The sequence below is a fragment of the Embiotoca jacksoni genome, unplaced genomic scaffold (assembly GCF_022577435.1).
Source record: "Embiotoca jacksoni isolate LCO1_2020_lvr unplaced genomic scaffold, fEmbJac1.0.p SCAF_1, whole genome shotgun sequence".
In the NCBI taxonomy this organism is placed as follows: domain Eukaryota; kingdom Metazoa; phylum Chordata; class Actinopteri; family Embiotocidae; genus Embiotoca; species Embiotoca jacksoni.
In genome coordinates, this window is record NW_027185229.1 from 1,455,299 (window position 1) to 1,479,593 (window position 24,295).

The 24,295-nt window shown below is 38.0% G+C and overlaps 1 protein-coding gene across 1 annotated transcript in view; it reads right to left on the minus strand.

The window, feature by feature from the left end:
* Positions 1–6,182: 6,182 nt before the first annotated feature.
* tex264a (testis expressed 264, ER-phagy receptor a) overlaps positions 6,183–24,295 on the minus strand; it is a 68,144-nt gene continuing 50,031 nt past the window's right edge. Inside the window, exons 3-4 of the mRNA XM_069154012.1 lie at positions 15,024–15,192; positions 6,183–7,403 (exon numbers count right to left, since the gene is read on the minus strand). Of these exons, the coding sequence (XP_069010113.1) occupies positions 7,003–7,403; positions 15,024–15,192 (570 nt within the window). The 3' untranslated portion in view covers positions 6,183–7,002. The remainder of the gene's footprint in view (positions 7,404–15,023; positions 15,193–24,295) is intronic.

The window sequence follows — 24,295 nt, forward strand, 5'->3', positions numbered from 1 at the left end:
TTTGGACGACATGTTATAGTATGACTTTTTTATCATATTTTGGACGACATGTTATAGTATGACTTTTTTTTATCATATTTTAGACGACATGTTATAGTATGACTTTTATATCATATTTTAGACGACATGCTATAGTATGACTTTTATATCATATTTTGGACGACATGTTATAGTATGACTTTTATATCATATTTTGGACGACATGTTATAGTATGACTTTTATATCATATTTTGGACGACATGTTATAGTATGACTTTTTTATCATATTTTAGACGACATGTTATAGTATGACTTTTATATCATATTTTAGACGACATGTTATAGTATGACTTTTTTTTATCATATTTTAGACGACATGTTATAGTATGACTTTTATATCATATTTTGGACGACATGTTATAGTATGACTTTATTATCATATTTTAGACGACATGCTATAGTATGACTTTTATATCATATTTTAGACGACATGTTATAGTATGACTTTTTTTTATCATATTTTAGACGACATGTTATAGTATGACTTTTATATCATATTTTAGACGACATGCTATAGTATGACTTTATTATCATATTTTAGACGACATGTTATAGTATGACTTTTATATCATATTTTGGACGACATGTTATAGTATGACTTTTATATCATATTTTGGACGACATGTTATAGTATGACTTTTTTATCATATTTTAGACGACATGTTATAGTATGACTTTTATATCATATTTTGGACGACATGTTATAGTATGACTTTATTATCATATTTTAGACGACATGCTATAGTATGACTTTATTATCATATTTTAGACGACATGTTATAGTATGACTTTATTATCATATTTTAGACGACATGTTATAGTATGTCTTTTATATCATATTTTGGACGACATGTTATAGTATGACTTTTTTATCATATTTTAGACGACATGTTATAGTATGACTTTTATATCATATTTTGGACGACATGTTATAGTATGACTTTTATATCATATTTTGGACGACATGTTATAGTATGACTTTTGTATCATATTTTAGACGACATGTTATAGTATGACTTTTATATCATATTTTGGACGACATGTTATAGTATGACTTTATTATCATATTTTAGACGACATGCTATAGTATGACTTTATTATCATATTTTAGACGACATGTTATAGTATGACTTTATTATCATATTTTAGACGACATGTTATAGTATGACTTTTATATCATATTTTGGACGACATGTTATAGTATGACTTTATTATCATATTTTAGACGACATGCTATAGTATGACTTTATTATCATATTTTAGACGACATGTTATAGTATGACTTTATTATCATATTTTAGACGACATGTTATAGTATGACTTTTATATCATATTTTGGACGACATGTTATAGTACGACTTTTTTATCATATTTTGGACGACATGTTATAGTATGACTTTTTTTTATCATATTTTAGACGACATGTTATAGTATGACTTTTATATCATATTTTAGACGACATGCTATAGTATGACTTTTATATCATATTTTGGACGACATGTTATAGTATGACTTTTATATCATATTTTGGACGACATGTTATAGTATGACTTTTTTATCATATTTTAGACGACATGTTATAGTATGACTTTTTTATCATATTTTAGACGACATGTTATAGTATGACTTTTATATCATATTTTGGACGACATGTTATAGTATGACTTTTTTATCATATTTTGGACGACATGTTATAGTATGACTTTTTTTTATCATATTTTAGACGACATGTTATAGTATGACTTTTATATCATATTTTAGACGACATGCTATAGTATGACTTTTATATCATATTTTGGACGACATGTTATAGTATGACTTTTATATCATATTTTGGACGACATGTTATAGTATGACTTTTTTATCATATTTTAGACGACATGTTATAGTATGACTTTTTTTTATCATATTTTAGACGACATGCTATAGTGTGACTTTTTTTTATCATATTTTAGACGACATCTTATAGTATGACTTTTTTTTTATCATATTTTAGACGACATGCTATAGTATGACTTTTATATCATATTTTGGACGACATGCTATAGTATGACTTTTATATCATATTTTGGACGACATGTTATAGTATGACTTTTTTATCATATTTTAGACGACATGCTATAGTATGACTTTTATATCATATTTTAGACGACATGCTATAGTATGACTTTTTTATCATATTTTAGACGACATGTTATAGTATGACTTTTATATCATATTTTAGACGACATGCTATAGTATGACTTTTTTATCATATTTTAGACGACATGTTATAGTATGACTTTTTTTTATCATATTTTGGACGACATGCTATAGTATGACTTTTTTATCATATTTTAGACGACATGTTATAGTATGACTTTTTTATCATATTTTAGACGACATGTTATAGTATGACTTTTATATCATATTTTGGACGACATGTTATAGTATGACTTTATTATCATATTTTAGACGACATGCTATAGTATGACTTTATTATCATATTTTAGACGACATGTTATAGTATGACTTTATTATCATATTTTAGACGACATGTTATAGTATGACTTTTATATCATATTTTGGACGACATGTTATAGTATGACTTTTTTATCATATTTTAGACGACATGTTATAGTATGACTTTATTATCATATTTTAGACGACATGTTATAGTATGACTTTTATATCATATTTTAGACGACATGTTATAGTATGACTTTTATATCATATTTTGGACGACATGTTATAGTATGACTTTTTTTATCATATTTTAGACATGTTATAGTATGACTTTTTTATCATATTTTAGACGACATGTTATAGTATGACTTTTATATCATATTTTAGACGACATGTTATAGTATGACTTTTTTATCATATTTTAGACGACATGTTATAGTATGACTTTTTTTTATCATATTTTAGACGACATGTTATAGTATGACTTTTATATCATATTTTGGACGACATGTTATAGTATGACTTTTATATCATATTTTGGACGACATGTTATAGTATGACTTTTTTATCATATTTTAGACGACATGTTATAGTATGACTTTTATGTCATATTTTGGACGACATGTTATAGTATGACTTTTTTATCATATTTTGGACGACATGTTATAGTATGACTTTTTTATCATATTTTAGACGACATGCTATAGTATGACTTTTATATCATATTTTAGACGACATGTTATAGTATGACTTTTTTATCATATTTTAGACGACATGTTATAGTATGACTTTTATGTCATATTTTGGATGACATGTTATAGTATGACTTTTTTATCATATTTTGGACGACATGTTATAGTATGACTTTTTTATCATATTTTAGACGACATGCTATAGTATGACTTTTATATCATATTTTAGACGACATGTTATAGTATGACTTTTTTATCATATTTTAGACGACATGTTATAGTATGACTTTTATATCATATTTTGGACGACATGTTATAGTATGACTTTATTATCATATTTTAGACGACATGCTATAGTATGACTTTATTATCATATTTTAGACGACATGTTATAGTATGACTTTATTATCATATTTTAGACGACATGTTATAGTATGACTTTTATATCATATTTTGGACGACATGTTATAGTATGACTTTTTTATCATATTTTAGACGACATGTTATAGTATGACTTTATTATCATATTTTAGACGACATGTTATAGTATGACTTTTATATCATATTTTAGACGACATGTTATAGTATGACTTTTATATCATATTTTGGACGACATGTTATAGTATGACTTTTTTTATCATATTTTAGACATGTTATAGTATGACTTTTTTATCATATTTTAGACGACATGTTATAGTATGACTTTTATATCATATTTTAGACGACATGTTATAGTATGACTTTTTTATCATATTTTAGACGACATGTTATAGTATGACTTTTTTTTATCATATTTTAGACGACATGTTATAGTATGACTTTTATATCATATTTTGGACGACATGTTATAGTATGACTTTTATATCATATTTTGGACGACATGTTATAGTATGACTTTTTTATCATATTTTAGACGACATGTTATAGTATGACTTTTATGTCATATTTTGGACGACATGTTATAGTACGACTTTTTTATCATATTTTGGACGACATGTTATAGTATGACTTTTTTTTATCATATTTTAGACGACATGTTATAGTATGACTTTTATATCATATTTTAGACGACACGCTATAGTATGACTTTTATATCATATTTTGGACGACATGTTATAGTATGACTTTTATATCATATTTTGGACGACATGTTATAGTATGACTTTTTTATCATATTTTAGACGACATGTTATAGTATGACTTTTTTATCATATTTTAGACGACATGTTATAGTATGACTTTTATATCATATTTTGGACGACATGTTATAGTATGACTTTTTTTATCATATTTTGGACGACATGTTATAGTATGACTTTTTTTTATCATATTTTAGACGACATGTTATAGTATGACTTTTATATCATATTTTAGACGACATGCTATAGTATGACTTTTATATCATATTTTGGACGACATGTTATAGTATGACTTTTATATCATATTTTGGACGACATGTTATAGTATGACTTTTTTATCATATTTTAGACGACATGTTATAGTATGACTTTTTTTTTATCATATTTTGGACGACATGCTATAGTATGACTTTTTTATCATATTTTAGACGACATGCTATAGTATGACTTTTTTATCATATTTTAGACGACATGCTATAGTATGACTTTTTTTGTATCATATTTTGGACGACATGCTATAGTATGACTTTTTTTTTTTATCATATTTTGGACGACATGCTATAGTATGACTTTTTTTTTTTATCATATTTTGGACGACATGCTATAGTATGACTTTTTTTTTTTTATCATATTTTGGACGACATGCTATAGTATGACTTTTTTTTATCATATTTTAGACGACATGCTATAGTATGACTTTTTTTTATCATATTTTGGACGACATGCTATAGTATGACTTTTTTTTTATCATATTATAGACGACATGCTATAGTATGACTTTTTTTTTATCATATTTTGGACGACATGTTATAGTATGACTTTTTTTTTTATCATATTTTGGACGACATGCTATAGTATGACTTTTTTATCATATTTTAGACGACATGCTATAGTATGACTTTTTTTTATCATATTTTAGACGACATGCTATAGTATGACTTTTTTTTTTATCATATTTTGGACGACATGCTATAGTGTGACTTTTTTTTTTTTTTTTATATATCATATTTTAGACGTGTTTAAAAGATAAAAAAGTAATATTATAGTTTGTCGTCCAAAATATAGATAGCATACTATCGGATGTCGTCAAACTTTTCATTAAAAAAAAAGATTATTTATTTAAAATAAGACTTCATTTTCTGTCTGGTTGTTGGTGTATTAATCAGTAAAATCATCATGCATACGATTGTGTTGGATGGGAGACAACATTCATACTTATAGGTCATGATGCTCATTAAGGAGCCGCTGGCTAAAGAACACGTATGTCCATCAAACATGTTCTTCTGCTGTACACAGCTGATTAGATAAACTGTGACACAAATGCCAAACCACTCAGTTAACACTCCTCCTGCTAAAGTGACAGAATTTGGACACAATAACATTTTGTAATAATGCTTTTAAGAGTGTTTATGCTTCCCAAAGGTACCTAAATTGGAATTATTTTGTGCACTCATTAAACGGCTAAAGTGTGTCGGGGGAAAATACTCTTTCAAAATAATCTTAAAACAGCTAATTTGCTGAATTTGCCCTGAAAAAAAAAGAAGAAAAACTGCCATTATTGGCTTTTTCTTGAACATTCTTTTTATTGAGCTGCTGAATTCACGTCGGTTCCCAAACAAAGCAGAGCCAACGGCAGTCACCGCTGTGAGAGCATGAAAGGGCTTTAAGAGAAAGCTTAATAACTGACTAAGAAGCGACTGCTTCATCAATGACTTGTGAACAACACGGCCACTCGTCCTCTGCTGCATCTCCCAGACTGACAGGAAACACCAATAGAAGTGATGAGAAACGTCCTCGGTGCTCAAACTGGTCACTTTCTGGTTTCTGTGTCGGAGACGCATTAAAAACAACAAAATCAACAGCTGATTCCTGTTGAATGAACAGTTGAAGTTTTTATTACTCACAGAAAGACACAAACATTGCAACGTGCTGTACATCACCTCCACCGTCTCCAGCAGCGCCACAGCGTTCACCTACAAACACGTCACCACTACTCTGTGAATTCTGGCTACAACAGGAGAAACAGAAGTGAAGAAAAACAAACATTACATACAAAAAAAAAAACAAAAAGCAATTATCTGAGCACAGTGACGATAAAATAGTCTGTACAGTCTCCGAAGGGAAAGCATCTTTGAATTTTCTTATTTAATCCTGGTGACACGGAGGCGTCGGCATACTTAATGTGTCCTCCGCCTCAGATTAGTAAATAACAATGAAATAGGTCCATCAGAAGTTCAGCTGTTCACTCAACCAGTACTTCATATCAAGACACCGAATTCAGGAAACGCACACAAACACGTGACAGAAATCTCCTCAGGACAACATCGACTGTATCACGGAGACGGACCGGTCTGGCTGGTCGGGACCGTCGGTGTCATCAGATTTCCTTTGATACTAATCTCACACGAGGCGTCGCCTCCAATCGGAGCAGGAAGGGCGGCGATGCGCAGCAGATTAGTTTGATAGGAAACATGGGATAGTTAAACCAGCGGGGTCGTCTGTTTCTTTTATGTTTTTAACACCGGATCAGGATTTATTTTTAAAAAACGAGATTACATGATAACAAAGAGTACAGGCTTCAGAAAGAGATTCAGAAGGCGCAGAAACACGGCGTGTTGGTGATGAAACGAACGGCTTCAGATCCACCAACCAGATTCCAGGTCAGATAACCAGGACGCAGCCTCCTCTACTGCTCTCCTCCTCCCGAGTGCTCCTTCTTCTCAGCCACCAGTTCAACTGCTTCTCCGGCTCCATCTCGGCCCTCAGGGACAGCCGCCTCCTCCTGCTCCTCCTCCTGCTCCCCCCCCTCCTCCTCCCCATCTTCCTTCTGCGCCCTCTCCGCTCCCTCCTCCTGCTGCTCCTCCTGATCCATGTCGAGCTCTTCGAAGGACGAGCCGCTGCCTATAGACTCGTTGGAGCCTCTGTCGCTGTGTTCCCTGTGCTTAATGTCTTCGTTTGCGTCCATGATGTCCCTGAGTGGCAGGGAGGAGGCCAAGGAGGCGGCGGTGGAGGCGGCCAGGGACGTCTCCCGGCTGTCCCACGGCACGCCGCCGCTCACCGAGCTCACGTCGCTGTGGGAATCTGCACCTGCAGCCAAACACAGAAAATACAGACGGATCAAACAGGTTGAGAGAGGCGAGGCCGTGCAATGATTAACGCTAATTCAAGCAACCTCAGCAATATTTGCAGCTGCTTCCAATTTTGCAAAATTCCTGCAATTTTTCCACAAAAAAAAAATCATCAACAAAAACTCTGCTGAAAGTATGACGGCATGAAGTCGCCTTTACAAACAAACAAAACTCACTTTATTAACAAATATAACTCATCATTTCCAATCATTAAGCTCCGCCCCCTCTCCTCTTACCATCAAAACCAACTGCTATTTGCAATATTTTCAACTTTCCACAATTTTCCTGCAAAAAACTCACTTAATACTCCACAAAGAACGTCGTCATTTGTGACCGAATCCACCAGAAGACTAAACATGAAGTCGAGGGACCGGCTGACAAAATAATATTATTACACGCAAAGAAAGCTCCCTTTAAGTAAAATGTAGAAAATATTGTGCTGGTTCTTCAAGTAGATGTTGGGATATTTTACAGGTGTGTGACCTTTGACCTTTGGCAATCATTATAATTCATCAAAACTGGAGCGAAGCGGTTCGGTGAGCAGCCGGCCGGTCGGGTCGTCTTTCGTCTCCTGGTTGACACATGAAGTCACATTAACGTGATGCGTAGAGCTCATTAAAGATGATGCAACGCTGTGAAGATATGAGTCTCTGATTTACATACTCCACCATCCTTTGATCAAAGATGAGAAGTAATGTTGGTCTCCTGAAACTTCTCTGCACAAAAAATGAATGTTGAGCCCGAGCTGATCTCAGAGGAGAAACATCGTTATCTACAGACACAAACGAGCTTTGATATGAAGTCACGGACCGGTCGTTAGCATGTTAGTATTACTAGCTGCTAATCATCCTGTGTTGTGGTTGTGTCGTTGACTGCAGCGCTGCAGAGGGAATATTCCTGCTGCCGCCGTCTGCAGCGTCGATCTGGAACCACGAACAACCTCCATTAGCTTAATTGATGGAGATTTCCTCGCCCACATGATGAGCTCGCTAATACTTTCCGTCTCAAACCTTTGATCTCTGATTCACTGTGACCTGATGTACACTCACACCGCCTGGATACCGCTGTTCTCCGTCCACAGGGTGAGTGTATTCAAACACATTTTGTCCAACAATCCCTGGACAGCAGAGCGCTGCGTGTCGGGAGGATTAAAGATGGAGACGGACCAAACTGAACGAGAGACGAGACGAGACGTCTGTTGGTTCGCTTCCGTAAAATCTAAATCAAAATACGCTTTAGGACTGAGATCTGTAAGAAGCACTTCACACCTCCCACCTACACAACAAACACTCCTCAGTGTTCTTTCCACACTTCGTCTTCAGAGGTGGAAGAAAAGCATGTGAATAAAACGCAGTGAAAAGGCTCACGTATGGATTATATTCTCAAACACTCGTTTAAGCTGCGATCAAATCAACAAAACCTCCGTTTTATTCATCGTACAGGTTTGATTATTTCTACCTGGTGAAAAACACAGAAAGATAACTGATTACTGACATTAAGGTGTGTTGTGCATTTCGGTTACTATTTCCTCATCGCCATGGTAACAGAAAAAATGGTATTAAAAAACAGGAAGTGAACAGCGATCTTCTGTAACCAAGAACCACCTACTGAACCCGCCCCCTTTTTAATAAGAAATAAAACTTTCTCATTTTATCAACTGAACTGCGTCAGTTCTCCAGGACACAAAAGTTAAAGGTCCCGTTAGGGTCGGTTCAGACCACAGACTGGATATTAAAGGTTCGTAGCTTCAGGTCTGTAAAATGGTTCTGATCCAGAAGTGTCTTCAGCTGCAATACCAGCGAGTGCCACTAGAGGTCGGCTCCAAAAAGCCTCCGGCTCCATAGACTCCCATTCAACTTCTCTCATCAAATCCAAAGTGAATAAAATGTGTCCATCAGTTATCTCGGTGTTGTTAGCTAAAGTCACTCCTTCTTATTAGTTTTCTGGAGGTCCATCTGAAAATAATCCCTCATTCATTAGAAAAGAAGATTCAAGAAGACCTGTTTTTGGGGGCGTGTCTGTTTGATTGACAGGCCTGTGGTGCAGTCAGGTTACAGCTATCGGTGGGCGGGACGTAGTATCGTCAGGTTTCCAATCAGATCGGTCAGATCCACCGCTGGCTCCTCCCCCAGCTCGTCCAAATATGGTCACTTCCTGCTTCAAACCGCTCCGAAATAGCAAGATGGTGACGGACAGAATCTGAACTGGAGGATTCATAACGTTCACAAACCAACGATGACATCACTGCTGGATGCTGATTGGTCCAGACCAAAGATGATTTAAAACTTGGAACTACTCACAGTTCACCACCAACAATCTGAAACAAAGCAACTGAATGTGACATCTCCACAGCATCTCCAAAACTGACAAATAACCAAACAACAACGTTTCCCTGCTAGAAGCACGGAGAGGAAGGAAACATGACCGAATCAGGACGTAAGATGAGAACATGAAGCCGTGCAGAGGACGGCCCGTGTTCGGTGGAACATGCAGGTTGAACCGTCTGGTTTCATTTCTGCAAAGTTAAACTCCTTGAAGTTAAAATGTGTTTGACCAATAAAAGCTAACCTGACGTGTCCCTCTGGACACTCCAACACTTTTGTCCGCATCATTTTCCTTCTGCTTTCACACTCCGAATGAATCTCATCTGCACATCTAAGTGTGTTTGCACTAAATGTGTCATCGGGGACCTCGACACAATAAACAGGGAGTCTCACCGAGGTCACGCCTTCCTTTTCATTCATTTGAATCTCAGCAATCTAATTATCACATCCGGCAGTGGAGTGTCGGATATTATATATGAAGTCCATTTGGATTATTGTAAATGTCTATTTACGGGCATGTTGATTGGCCAGCAAGTCCAAACAGAAGCAGCGGGGAGGATCTTCAGGGGAGCAGGTCGGGTGTGAAAGTGCTTTAAAATACATATAGGTTTTATGTATATGAGCGTTTATGAAGTGAATTAATCCCATTTGCATGTTGTAGGAAAAGCATTTTATCCCAGAGAGACTCGTTTTACAATATCAAGAATTTTAGGGGAAATAATGGGTGTATTTAGGGTAATTGGGTGGACGGCCCCCCGAGGAAGAGCCTCAACACACCGACAACTTCCACCCTTTCACAACTGCAAGCAAGTTGTGAAATTGGTTCTGTGGCTGAAGCCTCTGAAAGTCTTTTAGATAACATTTGCCTGAATTAGTTGCTAAATTGGGCCCATTGGGATTATTAGCAGAGAATCAAGGTCTTGTTCTTCAAGCTGTTTGAAACGGAGGAGAGGATTTTTTTTCTTTTTCAGGAGATAATGAGACGCAGACGGAGCTGAAGCTCGCTGAGAGTTTGGAGAATCAGAGTCTGAATGGATGCCGAGAAAAGTGTGACAAGAAACGCAAAAACCGAAGATAAGAAGCGACGCAGGAGGCGGATATTCAAAATGTTCATGATTGTTTCCACAATTATCAGTCACCTACAGTAAACTGAACATTGTTACCTCATGACCTGAAGTTACTTCATGATTTGACTTTACAAATAGACGTTGAGTTTACAAATTTGAATTGTGTGAATAACTTCAGGAAGCTTGCTGTTTCTTTCTGCATGAAGTTGATCTCTGACGTCGGAGTATCTGGTTTCAACACGAAGCCCGCTGGCCTGGTTTTAACTGAGGTGCGTTTCTTTCCTCAAAAGATTAACAAGCTTCTCGCAGCACAAAACGAGTCCCTGCAGCGATCAGCTGATCATCATTAAAGAGTTTTCATTGTTCGCTGCTCTCCGGTCCGATCGGGACGAACGCTCAGCAGGACGCTCGCTAACCTGCACGACCCGCGGAAAAGATGTCGGCAGCATCGCACGCTCAGAAGAGGGACTTACACACACACACACACACACACACACACACACACACACACACACACACACACACACACACACACACACACACACACACACACCTATACATACACATACACACACACACACACACACACACACACACACACACACACACACACACACACACCTATACATACACATACACACACACACACACACACACACACACACACACACACACACCTATACATACACATACACACACACACACACACACACACACACACACACACACACACACACACACACACACACACACACACACACCTATACATACACATACACACACACACACACACACACACACCTATACATACACATACACACACACACACACACACACACACACACACACACACACACATTCACACACACACACACACACACACACACATTCACACACACACACACACACACACACACACACACACACACACACACACACACACACACACACACACACATACACACACACACTTGGACTTTGTTTTGAGGAGTCTTCATTTCTCCGAAGCCTTAAAAAATCACAGATTCCAGCTGTGACGTCGATATTTATTTTTCTTTCCTTCACATCTTCCTCTTCCTCTTCCTCTTCCTCTTCTCCCTGCGTGACGTCCTGTAACCGTGCAGATGTTCAACAATTTAAAAAAATGTCCACTTCAACTAAAATTGTTTCTGTTGCAGAAGAAAAAAATTGAAGAGGTTTTTAAAGAAAACTTCACCAACAAACAACCGAACTGTTTTTACAATCTTATTTCCAGGCAGAATATTCACTTCAAACACGCTGCTACTTCCTGTCAGCGCTCCGCTGAACAATAAAGAGGTCCCGAGTGTTAAGTGCTTCAAAAGGAGCATAAAAGAATCTGACGTTCTTCTAAACGGGGTCGAAAGCAGACGTGACGTATTTGTGTGGAGAGTTGGAAGCGAGAAGGTCGACGTTCCTGCGACTTCCTGCGTTTAGAAACTAAAAGATTCAAATGAATAACGGCTTCATTCAATCTGATGAAGCTGAATTTGACTAAATATACTGAGACACCGAGAACGTGATTCTCTCTGAAACTGTGCAGACAGGAAGTGAAGTTGTATCATTTGTAAACAAACAGCCGTCTACGGACCACGATGGACGCGCCGCTCCTCCGACTGATCTTCCGTTTCACCAGAGACTCCGTTTTCTATCGTCGTCCTTCATCCTCACTCTTTAGAAGACGGAGAAGATTCACGAAGCCTCTGAGGTTTGCACATATTTGTTTTTAGCTCAAGCTGAAACATTTCGAGCTTTGTGAACTCAGAGCTCCGAGATAATTCACGCCTCATCCTGTCTTTACGTCGACGCTGTATACGATCGCTGCCTCGACTCAGACAACTGGTTGGGTTCACAGTTCTAACTGTACAAGCACCAAACCAGTTAACAAGTCGGAGTGCTGACGGGAGTTTTTTGGGAACAGCCAGGCGAGCGGTTTCCTGTCTTTATGGTAAGATAATGATAATTAAGCATCTTGTTTTAGCACCACGAGTGCAGAGCTGGTTGAAAAGAACCTGTTATCATGGCGGTACGATGGCCTGGCGGGTGGTACCATCGTCTTTAGAGTTAATTGAGCTTGGTGCTGATCCTCGGTGTTTCAACCGCAGAGCAAACAGCTCGTGGTGGAAGTAGTTAAAAAGACCCGGTTAGCCGGCCGAGGTCGCCAGGTTTGCGGTCATTTTGCGGTAGTTTATCAGTCACCTTTTTATGAAAATGTATTTATATGAAACGTGTCTCATGTCCAAATCACACCAAACTCACCAGCAACACACACGGCGAGTCTGAAGCAGATGAGACGAACGGTGAAGGACAAACATAGATTTATGAAATTAGAAGATACGACAAGCAGGAGAGCCGCATCCATCTGTACCTGAACACTGGGAGGATAGAAAGACAACATGTAATCACATTCAGAGACGTGCGTGTGCGTGTGTGTGCGTGTGTGTGTGTGTGTGTGTGCGTGTGTGTGTGTGTGCGTGTGTGTGTGTGTGTGTGTGTGTGTGTGTGTGTGTGTGTGTGTGTGTGTGTGTGTGCGTGCGTGCGTGCGTGCGTGTGTGTGTGTTTACTAGTGGATGAAAGACACCATCTGAAAATTGCTTTCTTCTCGTGTGATTTTGAAAACATGCGACAGCAGCTGAATTTCATCTGAATTACTGTGCTGAAATGTTTTTCGAGCACTTTATTTCTTTCTTATTAACTTTCCCATTTGTTAGAAAGCTGAGCAATAATCCAAACTTTGTCTCGGTCCGGTGACGCCGACTAACTCATTTAAGGTTGTGACTTTCCTCAACTTTCAGTTCACCAGCGTCTCAGCGGCTCGGCGGCCGACGACCGGCGGTTCTTTATTTCAACGCCATCTAAACACACTGAAACCCATAAACATGCAGAGATCATGTAAGACCTTCTACCTGTTGGGTTTCCACAGGATGTTTATCAGCCTGACTCCGCCCACTCCGTCCCAGCAGCCCAACAGCATTTTCCTCCTCTGGTGATTTGTACACTGACAGAGTCGATACTGGCGTGACACCGAGCCAGCGGTCCAGAGTGATCGCAGCAGAGACCATGTCGCGCTCCAAGACACAAACTTGTAATGACAGAACAATTCCAGAGTCTCATATATCACACGTCCTCCATGATCGAGGTAGTGGGGGGGGATAAAAGGGTGGTGGGGGGGTAAAAGCAGCCTCATATTTCCTCTGTTTGCTTCAAGCTGACAAAATCTGTTGTCTCACCGGAGCAGAAACCTGCTGCACGTTTCTGCAAAAGAATCTTCTGTTTCCAACTGCAGACAGCACACCCTTAATGCAGCGTCGTTACCGTAGCGACGCCACTTGAAACTGCTGATGATCAGCTTGTCTTACAAAAACTATAAAACTCAATCAACTCTCCATCTCAATTGGCTGTTAAACACTAAAGGAAACAGTCGTGCCACCATGGACTCCGCCAAAATAAAACAACAAATTACGCATTTCTGTGACAGCTACACGTTTAAATAAAAGTCGGAGGATAAAAACCGAATCAAATGTTTTCAGAAGCTCAGATTTTGCAGTCGTGCCCACAAAACGTTTCGGATTCTTCATCAGTTCAGAAAAACAGATACTGATACGAAACATCAGTGATGTCATCAACCATCAGTGATGTCATCAACCATCAATGATGTCATCGTTGGTTTGTGAACGTTATGAATCCTCCAGTTCAGATTCTGTCCGTCACCATCTTTGCTAGCTTGGAGCGGTTTGGAGCAGGAAGTGACCATATTTGGACGAGCTGGGGGAGGAGCCAGCGGTGGATCTGACTGATCTGATCGGAAACCTGACGATACTACGTCCCGCCCACCGATAGCTGTAACCTGACTGCACCGCAGGCCTGTCAATCAAACAGACACGCCCCCAAAAACAGGTCTTCTTGAATCTTCTTTTCTAATGAATGAGGGATTATTTTCAGATGGACCTCCAGAAAACTAATAAGAAGGAGTGACTTTAGCTAACAACACCGAGATAACTGATGGACACATTTTATTCACTTTGGATTTGATGAGAGAAGTTGAATGGGAGTCTATGGAGCCGGAGGCTTTTTGGAGCCGACCTCTAGTGGCACTCGCTGGTATTGCAGCTGAAGACACTTCTGGATCAGCCTCATTTCGACGGTGTGTGATGGTGTGTAAAATTCTACCTGTGATGTCGGTCCCTCTGTCTTCATCTGAGTCCTCTTCTTTCACATCTGCTTTCACCTCCTTCATTTCAGGTACGAAGAAGTCCGTCTGACGGGACAGTGGAACCATGTAGTTGATGACGTCTGAGCTGCAGATCTCAATAGTTGGGAACGCACAGAGCTTCCTCTCCTGTTGAAAAAAAAAGAGACACAAAAGAGGAGGTTAGATCTACAACACATAAAACCCCGAGGACACGGAGACGCCTGAATATCAGCTGATGTTAACAAACGTGTGCATGTTCCTGTAATTAGGAAAGTGCTTAACTTTCAGAACAACATGGTGCCGCGAGAGGAAAGAGACAGAAAGGAGATGAGTCGCTTTAAGCTACGAGAAAGATCAGACCAACACTGAGAAGATCGTCTGCTCAAGTTCAGGATACAACAATGATGTGTGTTCATTTTCACAAGTCCAATTAATTCTGGTCTTTTCCGTTAATCTGCCATCGTTATGTATATTGTACGTTATATATGTATGTTATATATGTATGTTATATATGTATATTGTACATTATATATGTATGCTGTACGTTATATATGTATATTGTACGTTATGTATGTATATTGTACGTTATATATGTATATTGTACGTTATATATGCATGTTGTACATTATATATGTATATTGTACGTTATATATGTATGCTGTATGTTATATATGTATATTTACGTTATATATGTCTATTGTTTGTTATATATGTATGTTGTACGTTACATATGTATGTTGTGTTATATGTATATCGTACATTATGTGTATTGTACATTATGTAAGTATATTGTACGTTATATATGTATGTTATATATGTAGGTTTTACGTTATACATGTATGTCGTACGTTATATATGTATGTTGTACGTTATATATGTATATTGTACGTTATATATGTATGTTGTACGTTATATATGTATGTTGTACGTTATATATGTATATTGTACGTTATGTATGTATATTGTACGTTATATATGTATGTTGTACGTTATGTATGTATATTGTACATTATGTATGTATATTGTACGTTATGTATGTATGTTGTACATTATGTATGTATATTGTACGTTATATATATTGTACATTATGTATGTATATTGTACGTTATGTATGTATGTTGTATTTTATGTATGTATATTGTATGTTATATATGTATATTGTACATTATGTATGTATATTGTACGTTATGTATGTATGTTGTATTTTATGTATGTATATTGTGTTATATATGTATATTGTACATTATGTATGTATATTGTACGTTATGTATGTATATTGTACATTATATATATTGTACATTATGTATGTATATTGTACGTTATGTATGTATATTGTACGTTATATATGTATATTGTACGTAATATATGTATGTTGTACATTATGTATGTATATTGTACATTATATATATATATATATATATTGTACATTATGTATGTATATTGTACGTTATGTATGTATGTTGTATATTATGTATGTATATTGTACGTTATATATGTATATTGTACGTTATGTATGTATATTGTACGTTATATATGTATATTGTACGTTATATATATGTTTTACATTATATATATGTTTTACGTTATATATGTATGTTGTACGTTATATATGTATGTTGTACGTTATATATGTATATTGTACGTTATGTATGTATATTGTACGTTATATATGTATGTTGTACGTTATGTATGTATGTTGTACATTATGTATGTATATTGTACGTTATATATATTGTACATTATGTATGTATATTGTACGTTATGTATGTATGTTGTATTTTATGTATGTATATTGTACGTTATATATGTATATTGTACATTATGTATGTATATTGTACGTTATGTATGTATGTTGTATTTTATGTATATTGTATGTTATATATGTATATTGTACATTATGTAAGTATATTGTACGTTATGTATGTATATTGTACGTTATATATATTGTACATTATGTATGTATAGTGTACGTTATGTATGTATGTTGTATTTTATGTATATTGTACATTATATATGTATATTGTACATTATGTATGTATATTGTACATTATGTATGTATATTGTACGTTATATATGTATATTGTACGTTATATATGTATGTTGTACATTATGTATGTATATTGTACATTATATATACATATATATATATTGTACATTATGTATGTATATTGTACGTTATGTATGTATGTTGTATTTTATGTATGTATATTGTACGTTATATATGTATATTGTACGCTATGTATGTATATTGTATGTTATGTATGTATATTGTACGTTATATATGTATATTGTACGTTATATATGTATATTGTACATTATGTATGTATGTTGTACATTATGTATGTATATTGTACATTATGTATGTATATTGTATGTTATATATGTATGTTGTACATTATATATGTATGTTGTACGCTGATGTTTCAGGGGAATCAACTGAAACACTCCAGAAGGGTTGAATCAGTTCTACTGAAGAAGCTACACATCCGTCAAACACTCAAAAGGTTTTATAACAATTAAATCCTCTTTTTTTTAAAACCTCACACCAAATTCTAAATATACATAAAAAGCTCAAACAACAATGACCAATCTTGGAGGTTTTTAGACAGACAGAACAAAATATCAGAGATATGTAGCTCAGAAATGCCAACATAACGCGATGTCTCCCACATATTAATGTGAATATAAGCCCTCCTATGTAGGTGCATTAAAGTTGCATTACAATCCACATCAATGTGTCTACATGTGCACTCTCCGATGGTGTTCGCAGAAAGTGGAGAGTTCATAAATATTATACCATATTTTCTCTAAAGTGGACATTACTCTTGCATCATTTTTGCTTTATGCTTCCATACAGTTCTCGGGGGGGCTGCAGGGGAGGGAGCTCTCTGATGAGGAGGAAGTAAGAGGGAAGCTGCTGCTCTGATGATCGCTCGCAAAGTGACAGATGAACGTTTTGGACACCGAAGAGGATCGACAGCAGGTTCAACTTCAGTCCATCAAAATCAGAAGAACAGTTTGCTCGACTTCACGGAGGCAGAAAGGTCACGGTGGGAAGTTTTTACAGTCCTATGCCATAACTTTTACATTCGTTCTGATCCATGTGAGCAGTCAGTGTGTTGGTCCAGCAGGTTATAACACACTGACGGTGTGGAGGAGGTTTTTAGGCTCTTCCTCTTCCTCTTACGATGCAGCAAGAGAATCTATGTAGCTGCCAAACTTAGAACGTGAAAGTCGCTCTATAGAGCCCGAGTTTAGTTTGTCCCTTCTGGGCTACTGTAGAAACATGGCGGTGAAACATGGCAGGCTCCGAGAAAGAGGACCTCCTCCTCATCCCTCCCCAACAAAAGACATGACTATATGGAGGGCGTTTCAATCAATCAGCCACTGATCGGCCGATATCAGCCCTAAAAAAACTCTGTGCTCAGTTTAAATTGCTTCAGTTTGTATTTTTCTTATTAAAGAGAGATATTTGATGAACCTCTACCTATCAGAGCCTGCTGCCTGTTATTTCAGGAGAATAATAAAAGACAACATCAGTCTGAGCCAGCAAGTGTAGATAGCTTGTAGCACAGCACGGAATATAATCAATTAATGACACTTTATTATCTCTTAATTTGAAAACATAATGTACAGCGTTGTTAAGAATAGTTAAATATATAAATAATGCTGCACAATAAATAAAAGGTTTGAAATAGAGTGTGTGATTGGTGATCAGACTCAAAAGCATCAGAGCATCCTTAGAATATACCTGAAAATGGTGAATTATGGGCGGCACGGTGGTGCAGTGGTTAGCACTGTCGCCTCACAGCAAAAAGGTTCCGGGTTCGAATCCGGTCCTGGGCCTTTCTGTGTGGAGTTTGCATGTTCTCCCTGTGCTTGCGTGGGTTCTCTCTGGCTTCCTCCCATCATCCAAAAACATGCACCTCAGGTCAGGTTACCTGGCGCCGCGCTAGTGGCAGCCTGCTGCAGCAGCTCCCCCCTGAGAGCCCCCCCCCCCCCTTGCTGTCGCGAAGAAATTTCCCCTCAGGGATTAATAAAGTGAAATTTGAAGAAATTGTATTTTCTTGATTCCTGTTGTTCTGGTTTTGAACCCTCATGGTTGAAATGCACTTATTGTAAGTCGCTTTGGATAAAAGCGTCAGATAAATGTAATGTGATGTAATGAATATTATATTCCATTTCTTTCCCCTGAATCCTCACGCTGCACCTTTTAGGGGAAACGCTCTGCAGATACAATAGAAAGGAGAGCTGGTCTGACACATTACATGATCCAATTTGGCTCCTTCCTCATTGTAAAGGACATTTTCTGACAGTCTGCAGCCGCGGGCGTCGAGCTCAGCTGCAGCTCTGCTGAAGCTGCTGATGTGCTTCCTGCTCGGACTTCAGCTGCTTTTAAGGTTAAAGCTGCGGTGCTGCGGATACGTCCAGTTCTGAGACACGGAGACGGAGCGCAGAGCACACGGCTGCATCGCAGTCACGCTGACAGCTGCGCTGTGATCACAGCTCCAGTCGGGCTCCTTCCAGCTCGGCAGCTACAGACACGATGAAGCGGCTCCGCTGGCTGCAGACGGGAAACCAGAAACACAACCCAAGCACTTTCTCTAAAATCTTCATCTGCACACAAAAAAACACTTTTTTTCTGCAGATGCTGTTTGCAAAGTGAACAAACTTTCTAAGTTTCTATCAAGCTGCTACAGATAAATGTATTTTCTATGTTGAATAGTACTTCCGTGATTTTGACACCTTTTCTTTCCCACATGGACACATTCACTGATCCATCTCACACTCTTTCTCTTTATTAGATTTTTATGCTCACTGTTCTTCCTCCTTCAGGATTTAATAAATTCATCTCTGAATCTGTTGAATGTACATACTAGGCTGTGTGATAAAAAAAAAATAAAAAAAAAGGTCTATTCTGAGAGGGACAGACAGAAAGCAGCTGGTCGGTCTCACGGCCGTCACCTGGCTCCTTTTCCTTTGGGTCAGGATGATCTCGGCTGATTGATTGGTTTTAATTTAATCCTTTACAAAATAAGAGCGTGGGAGCCGCTATGAATCACCTGGCTGCTGCTCACAGTGGCTGCAGCCCCGAGGCTACTGATGCAAATGAGCACCCGTCTTCTTCAACCTGCACCGATAATGAGCAGGGAATTCAAACAAAGCCAGTTACCGCGCATGCACACACACACACACACACACACACACACACACACACACACACACACACACACACACACGCGCACACACACACACACACACACACACGTCTCCAAGGAATATTGTAGCGTAAAGACTAAGAAAGCCTCGTGTGAGATAGATGTCTACCAACACACGTGACGGCACAATTGATCTGGTTAAACAGGACCTTGTTCACAACTGTCAGCGTGTCTGTGGTACGAGGCGGCCTCAGTTTTATTCTCACCTTCTGATGAGCTTCTATCCAAATTGTTTATTAAACCGAATCCCTCACTGCAGATTGGTTTAATCTGTGGTAATAATATTTATTTCAGTTCAACTTTCATATTAGTATTGATTTCAAAGAACTCTGTCACTCTACATGTAAATATGTTATTTCTTATCATTCCCTCTATCGTTAACAAGGAGAACGTCTCCAAATTATATTGTAATTCATACTTGACTCCATTTGTCTTTGTCTACAAGTCATTCACATATTAAATAAACTTCAAGTGATATTAATTCGTTTTCTTTTATCAGTATCAGTTGACATTTAATAAAAAGTAAACACAGACACAAACTGCCACACATACAGCGGTGGGGAATTCCTTTTATTTTCGAAATATTCTCTATATTTCTTTATAAATTTGAAAAAGGGCAGAAATTAAATGTCAGGGCAGAAATCATAGAAACTGTTTTTATGAGGCAAAGATAACCTGACTGCACCACAGGCCTGTCAATCAAACAGACACGCCCCCAAAAACAGGTCTTCTTGAATCTTCTTTTCTAATGAATGAGGGATTATTTTCAGATGGACCTCCAGAAAACTAATAAGAAGGAGTGACTTTAGCTAACAACAACAACAACAACAACAACAACAACAGCCTGATTGTTCAGGTCTGGAAGCTACAAACACGTTTATATGTTTATAGTTAAAGTTTAGAACAAGTGTTACTTCAAGCTCTTTCCATATTGTTGTTCAGCGTCTAAAATCGATTTTATTATTCTTTTCTTACACCCCAAATTTTTCGCCTGACAGCCAACAAAAGCAAAAACACTTCCAGCATCTATTATTAAGCTTTGATATGCAGATCAAAGCAGGTCTCACTGACCAGTAATCCATATTTCCTCTCACTGGGGAAATGAATAAAGAAATAGCGGACAGATGAACTGTCCCGTCATAATCAAAACTCGCTCCTGGCTCCAATGTTTGAATTATACCACAAGCAAGATGTTCTATTTCCTTCCACTGGCCTTTACTGATCTCTGCCTCCACGTCTGCTGCTGATTGGGTGCCATCTATCTCCCTATAGCATATCATGCACATGCATCCACTTAACCTGCACGTGCGTCGTGAAGCTGCTGGGATCGAAACGTGTTCACCTGCAGGAGACGGAGGAAGATGAGACTGAACCGTCTGAAAACAGGTCGGTCGCTTCCTCGCCTGAACGGCAGCGATCATCCCGGTCTCACCGGGAGGACGTGGCATCCTGGTGGAGATCCAGCCGGGAAAAACACCAGTGAAACAGACCGTTCCCTTTTCCTAACCTTCTTCATGGCTCGACAAAATGGGTCACTATCGGCCGTGGCCCTTCTCTCCACGTTATACAACCTCACTCCGTGATAATTAATGATCTTGCAGCGCTGAAGTGTTTTCGTTATTAAACACATTACATGTAAATTAGTGGTGAATAAGTGACTGAGGCATTCGGCTACTCTACAAAAGAAATACGTTTCTCTTACAACTTAAACAGCATTTATTTGAAAGGAAATGCTCGTAAAAGTCTTGTTCCAGCCGCAAACTGGAGGTCAGCCAAGGACTGGGGTGTAATCAGAATATAACTGAGGTGTGATATATATTTATTATTTTTTATGCAGCCAATAATTAAAGATATACAAGATATGCATTCTCCAAACTGTTGCTCACTGACTACCAGCAGCCCACGACCCGGTTCTGAGCTCGCTGAAGGTTTAAACAATATGCAATAGCAGAGGAGGAGCTCCGCCCACAGTGAGACACAGAGATCAGAGGACAGAAACACAGCAGAGGGGCGGAGCTATAAAGAGTGTCTGTCATATACTCGGTTTTTACTTGGACATGTGTTTCTTTCAGGAGGGGCAGAGGGTCCCAATCGAAGGGAAACACTGGATTTTATTAGTTAAATCTGATTGTAGAACGATTTATTTGAAACTTTTTAAACCAGTTTGGTGACACGAGTTGCGTTCACTGCAGGAGGCTTTAAGGAACACTTTCATTTTGTCAAAGTAGATCTCAGAGGAAAAAAGCTTGGAGACCCCTGATAATACACGTTTTCATTTCAAATGAAAACCACCTGATTTCTCAGAAAAAGTCAATAAGAAGGAGGCGTGGCCACAAAAGAAATAGGTAATCTGATGGGAAGTGACAGCCAGCTGTGCGACCATCATCTAATAGAACGAAGCCCAGTTCTCCTGATGTGCCCTTGACCATCTCAATCTCCTTCACACCCCCGGGGTGCGACTCAGTGGTCGACCTTTTACCTACATTGGAAGATAGAAGCTGTAATTCCCCACAAAATCAATAAAAGTGTCACATTTTACCCCACCGCTCATCAGGCAGCCTCCCGGGAGTTTGATAATTGCATCTGTAACAATCAAGATGAGTTTCATGATCTTCATGAGTCTCATAAGGTGACAGTCGAAACTCAAACTGCTTTTCTCAGATCAAACCAAACGAGACCGGACTACAGATACGACAGAAAATATCAGAAATAATTACAAGATGCATAAGCTGATTGGGATCATCCCTTATGCATAAATAATATCTAGTTTTCTTCTTTTGACCTAAAATGATTTCCTTTAAAGCAAGAAATTAGTGCAGCTGAAATCACTTTGTTTAAGTGGTGAGGTCATTAGTCGGTGATCTAACGACACCTTCGGGTAAATCAGGAGCGATTGGGACAATTGTTTGCTGAAAGCATGCGCTGTGAATGTATTGTTGAGTGCAATCAGTGTGTGTGTGTGTGTGTGTGTGTGTGTGTGTGTGTGTGTGTGTGTGTGTGTGCGTGCGTGCGTGCGTGCGTGCGTGCGCGTGTGTCAGATGCAGGCGAGGGTCCCATTGGGGGGTTCGGTCGTGTTTTTGACCTCTGGCAGCTGCTCTCTGAATACACAGCATCCTTCCTCCAGTAGAAATACCAATAAGAGGAACGTAAACACAGATAACAACCCCTGCAGCTGCATTTACTGCATCACTTAACCAACTCTGAACCATAAAGACGTCCGCGGAGGAACTGGGCCAGAAGGACGGCAGTTTATATATGAAATGTCTTCGGTCCGCTCGGGTCGGGTGAATATCACGAACACGCCTCCTCTTACAGATGTGTCTTAAAAGATATGATATCAAAACAAACATTTTCAAAGATCTGAGCATCGGGCTGGTTTTCTTCTTTTCACGTCTGGACATCCCAGAAAAATAAGAGACTGGACACGTCAGAGAATCTGAGTCTCAAGAGGGATGTCAGCAGGTGTGATGTGGGTCATTTTTACGTCACTCTGAGTCGCGTGGTTAAAATCTTAACTGAGTATGTTGCTGACATTATACTCTGCACCCCGAGTCCTGAGGCCAATATTAATTATATACAATATATATTAGCCGACATCAAACAACCCGAGGAGAAGAGGAACGCATTGGTACCCGGCTCTGGAGCTTTGCAGGTAAAACTGAGACGCTGTGAGATTAGACGCCAAGTTGATTAATAATCAAATAGTTCAGGGCGAATTTCAAAATTGTATTTTTGCATTTGCTGGGGCAAAGTCTTGGTTCACTGATCTGCGCTGGTTCATGTTGGGTAACTCGATGACACATAGCCTGAAGATAACCAATGAGTTAGTGTACCTCCAAAATGAAGCGACCTCCAAGGAAGCCCATAATGACTGTGCCATACATCACTGAACACAATCTGTGATGGCAGATTACATACAAAGCAGCAGTACAAAATAAATCCTCACATTTATGTTAAAAACACTGCTGTATCTCCTTCTTTATATCTTTAATTATAAAAGTGGTGAATTCATTCTATGGTTGTGGCTCTAG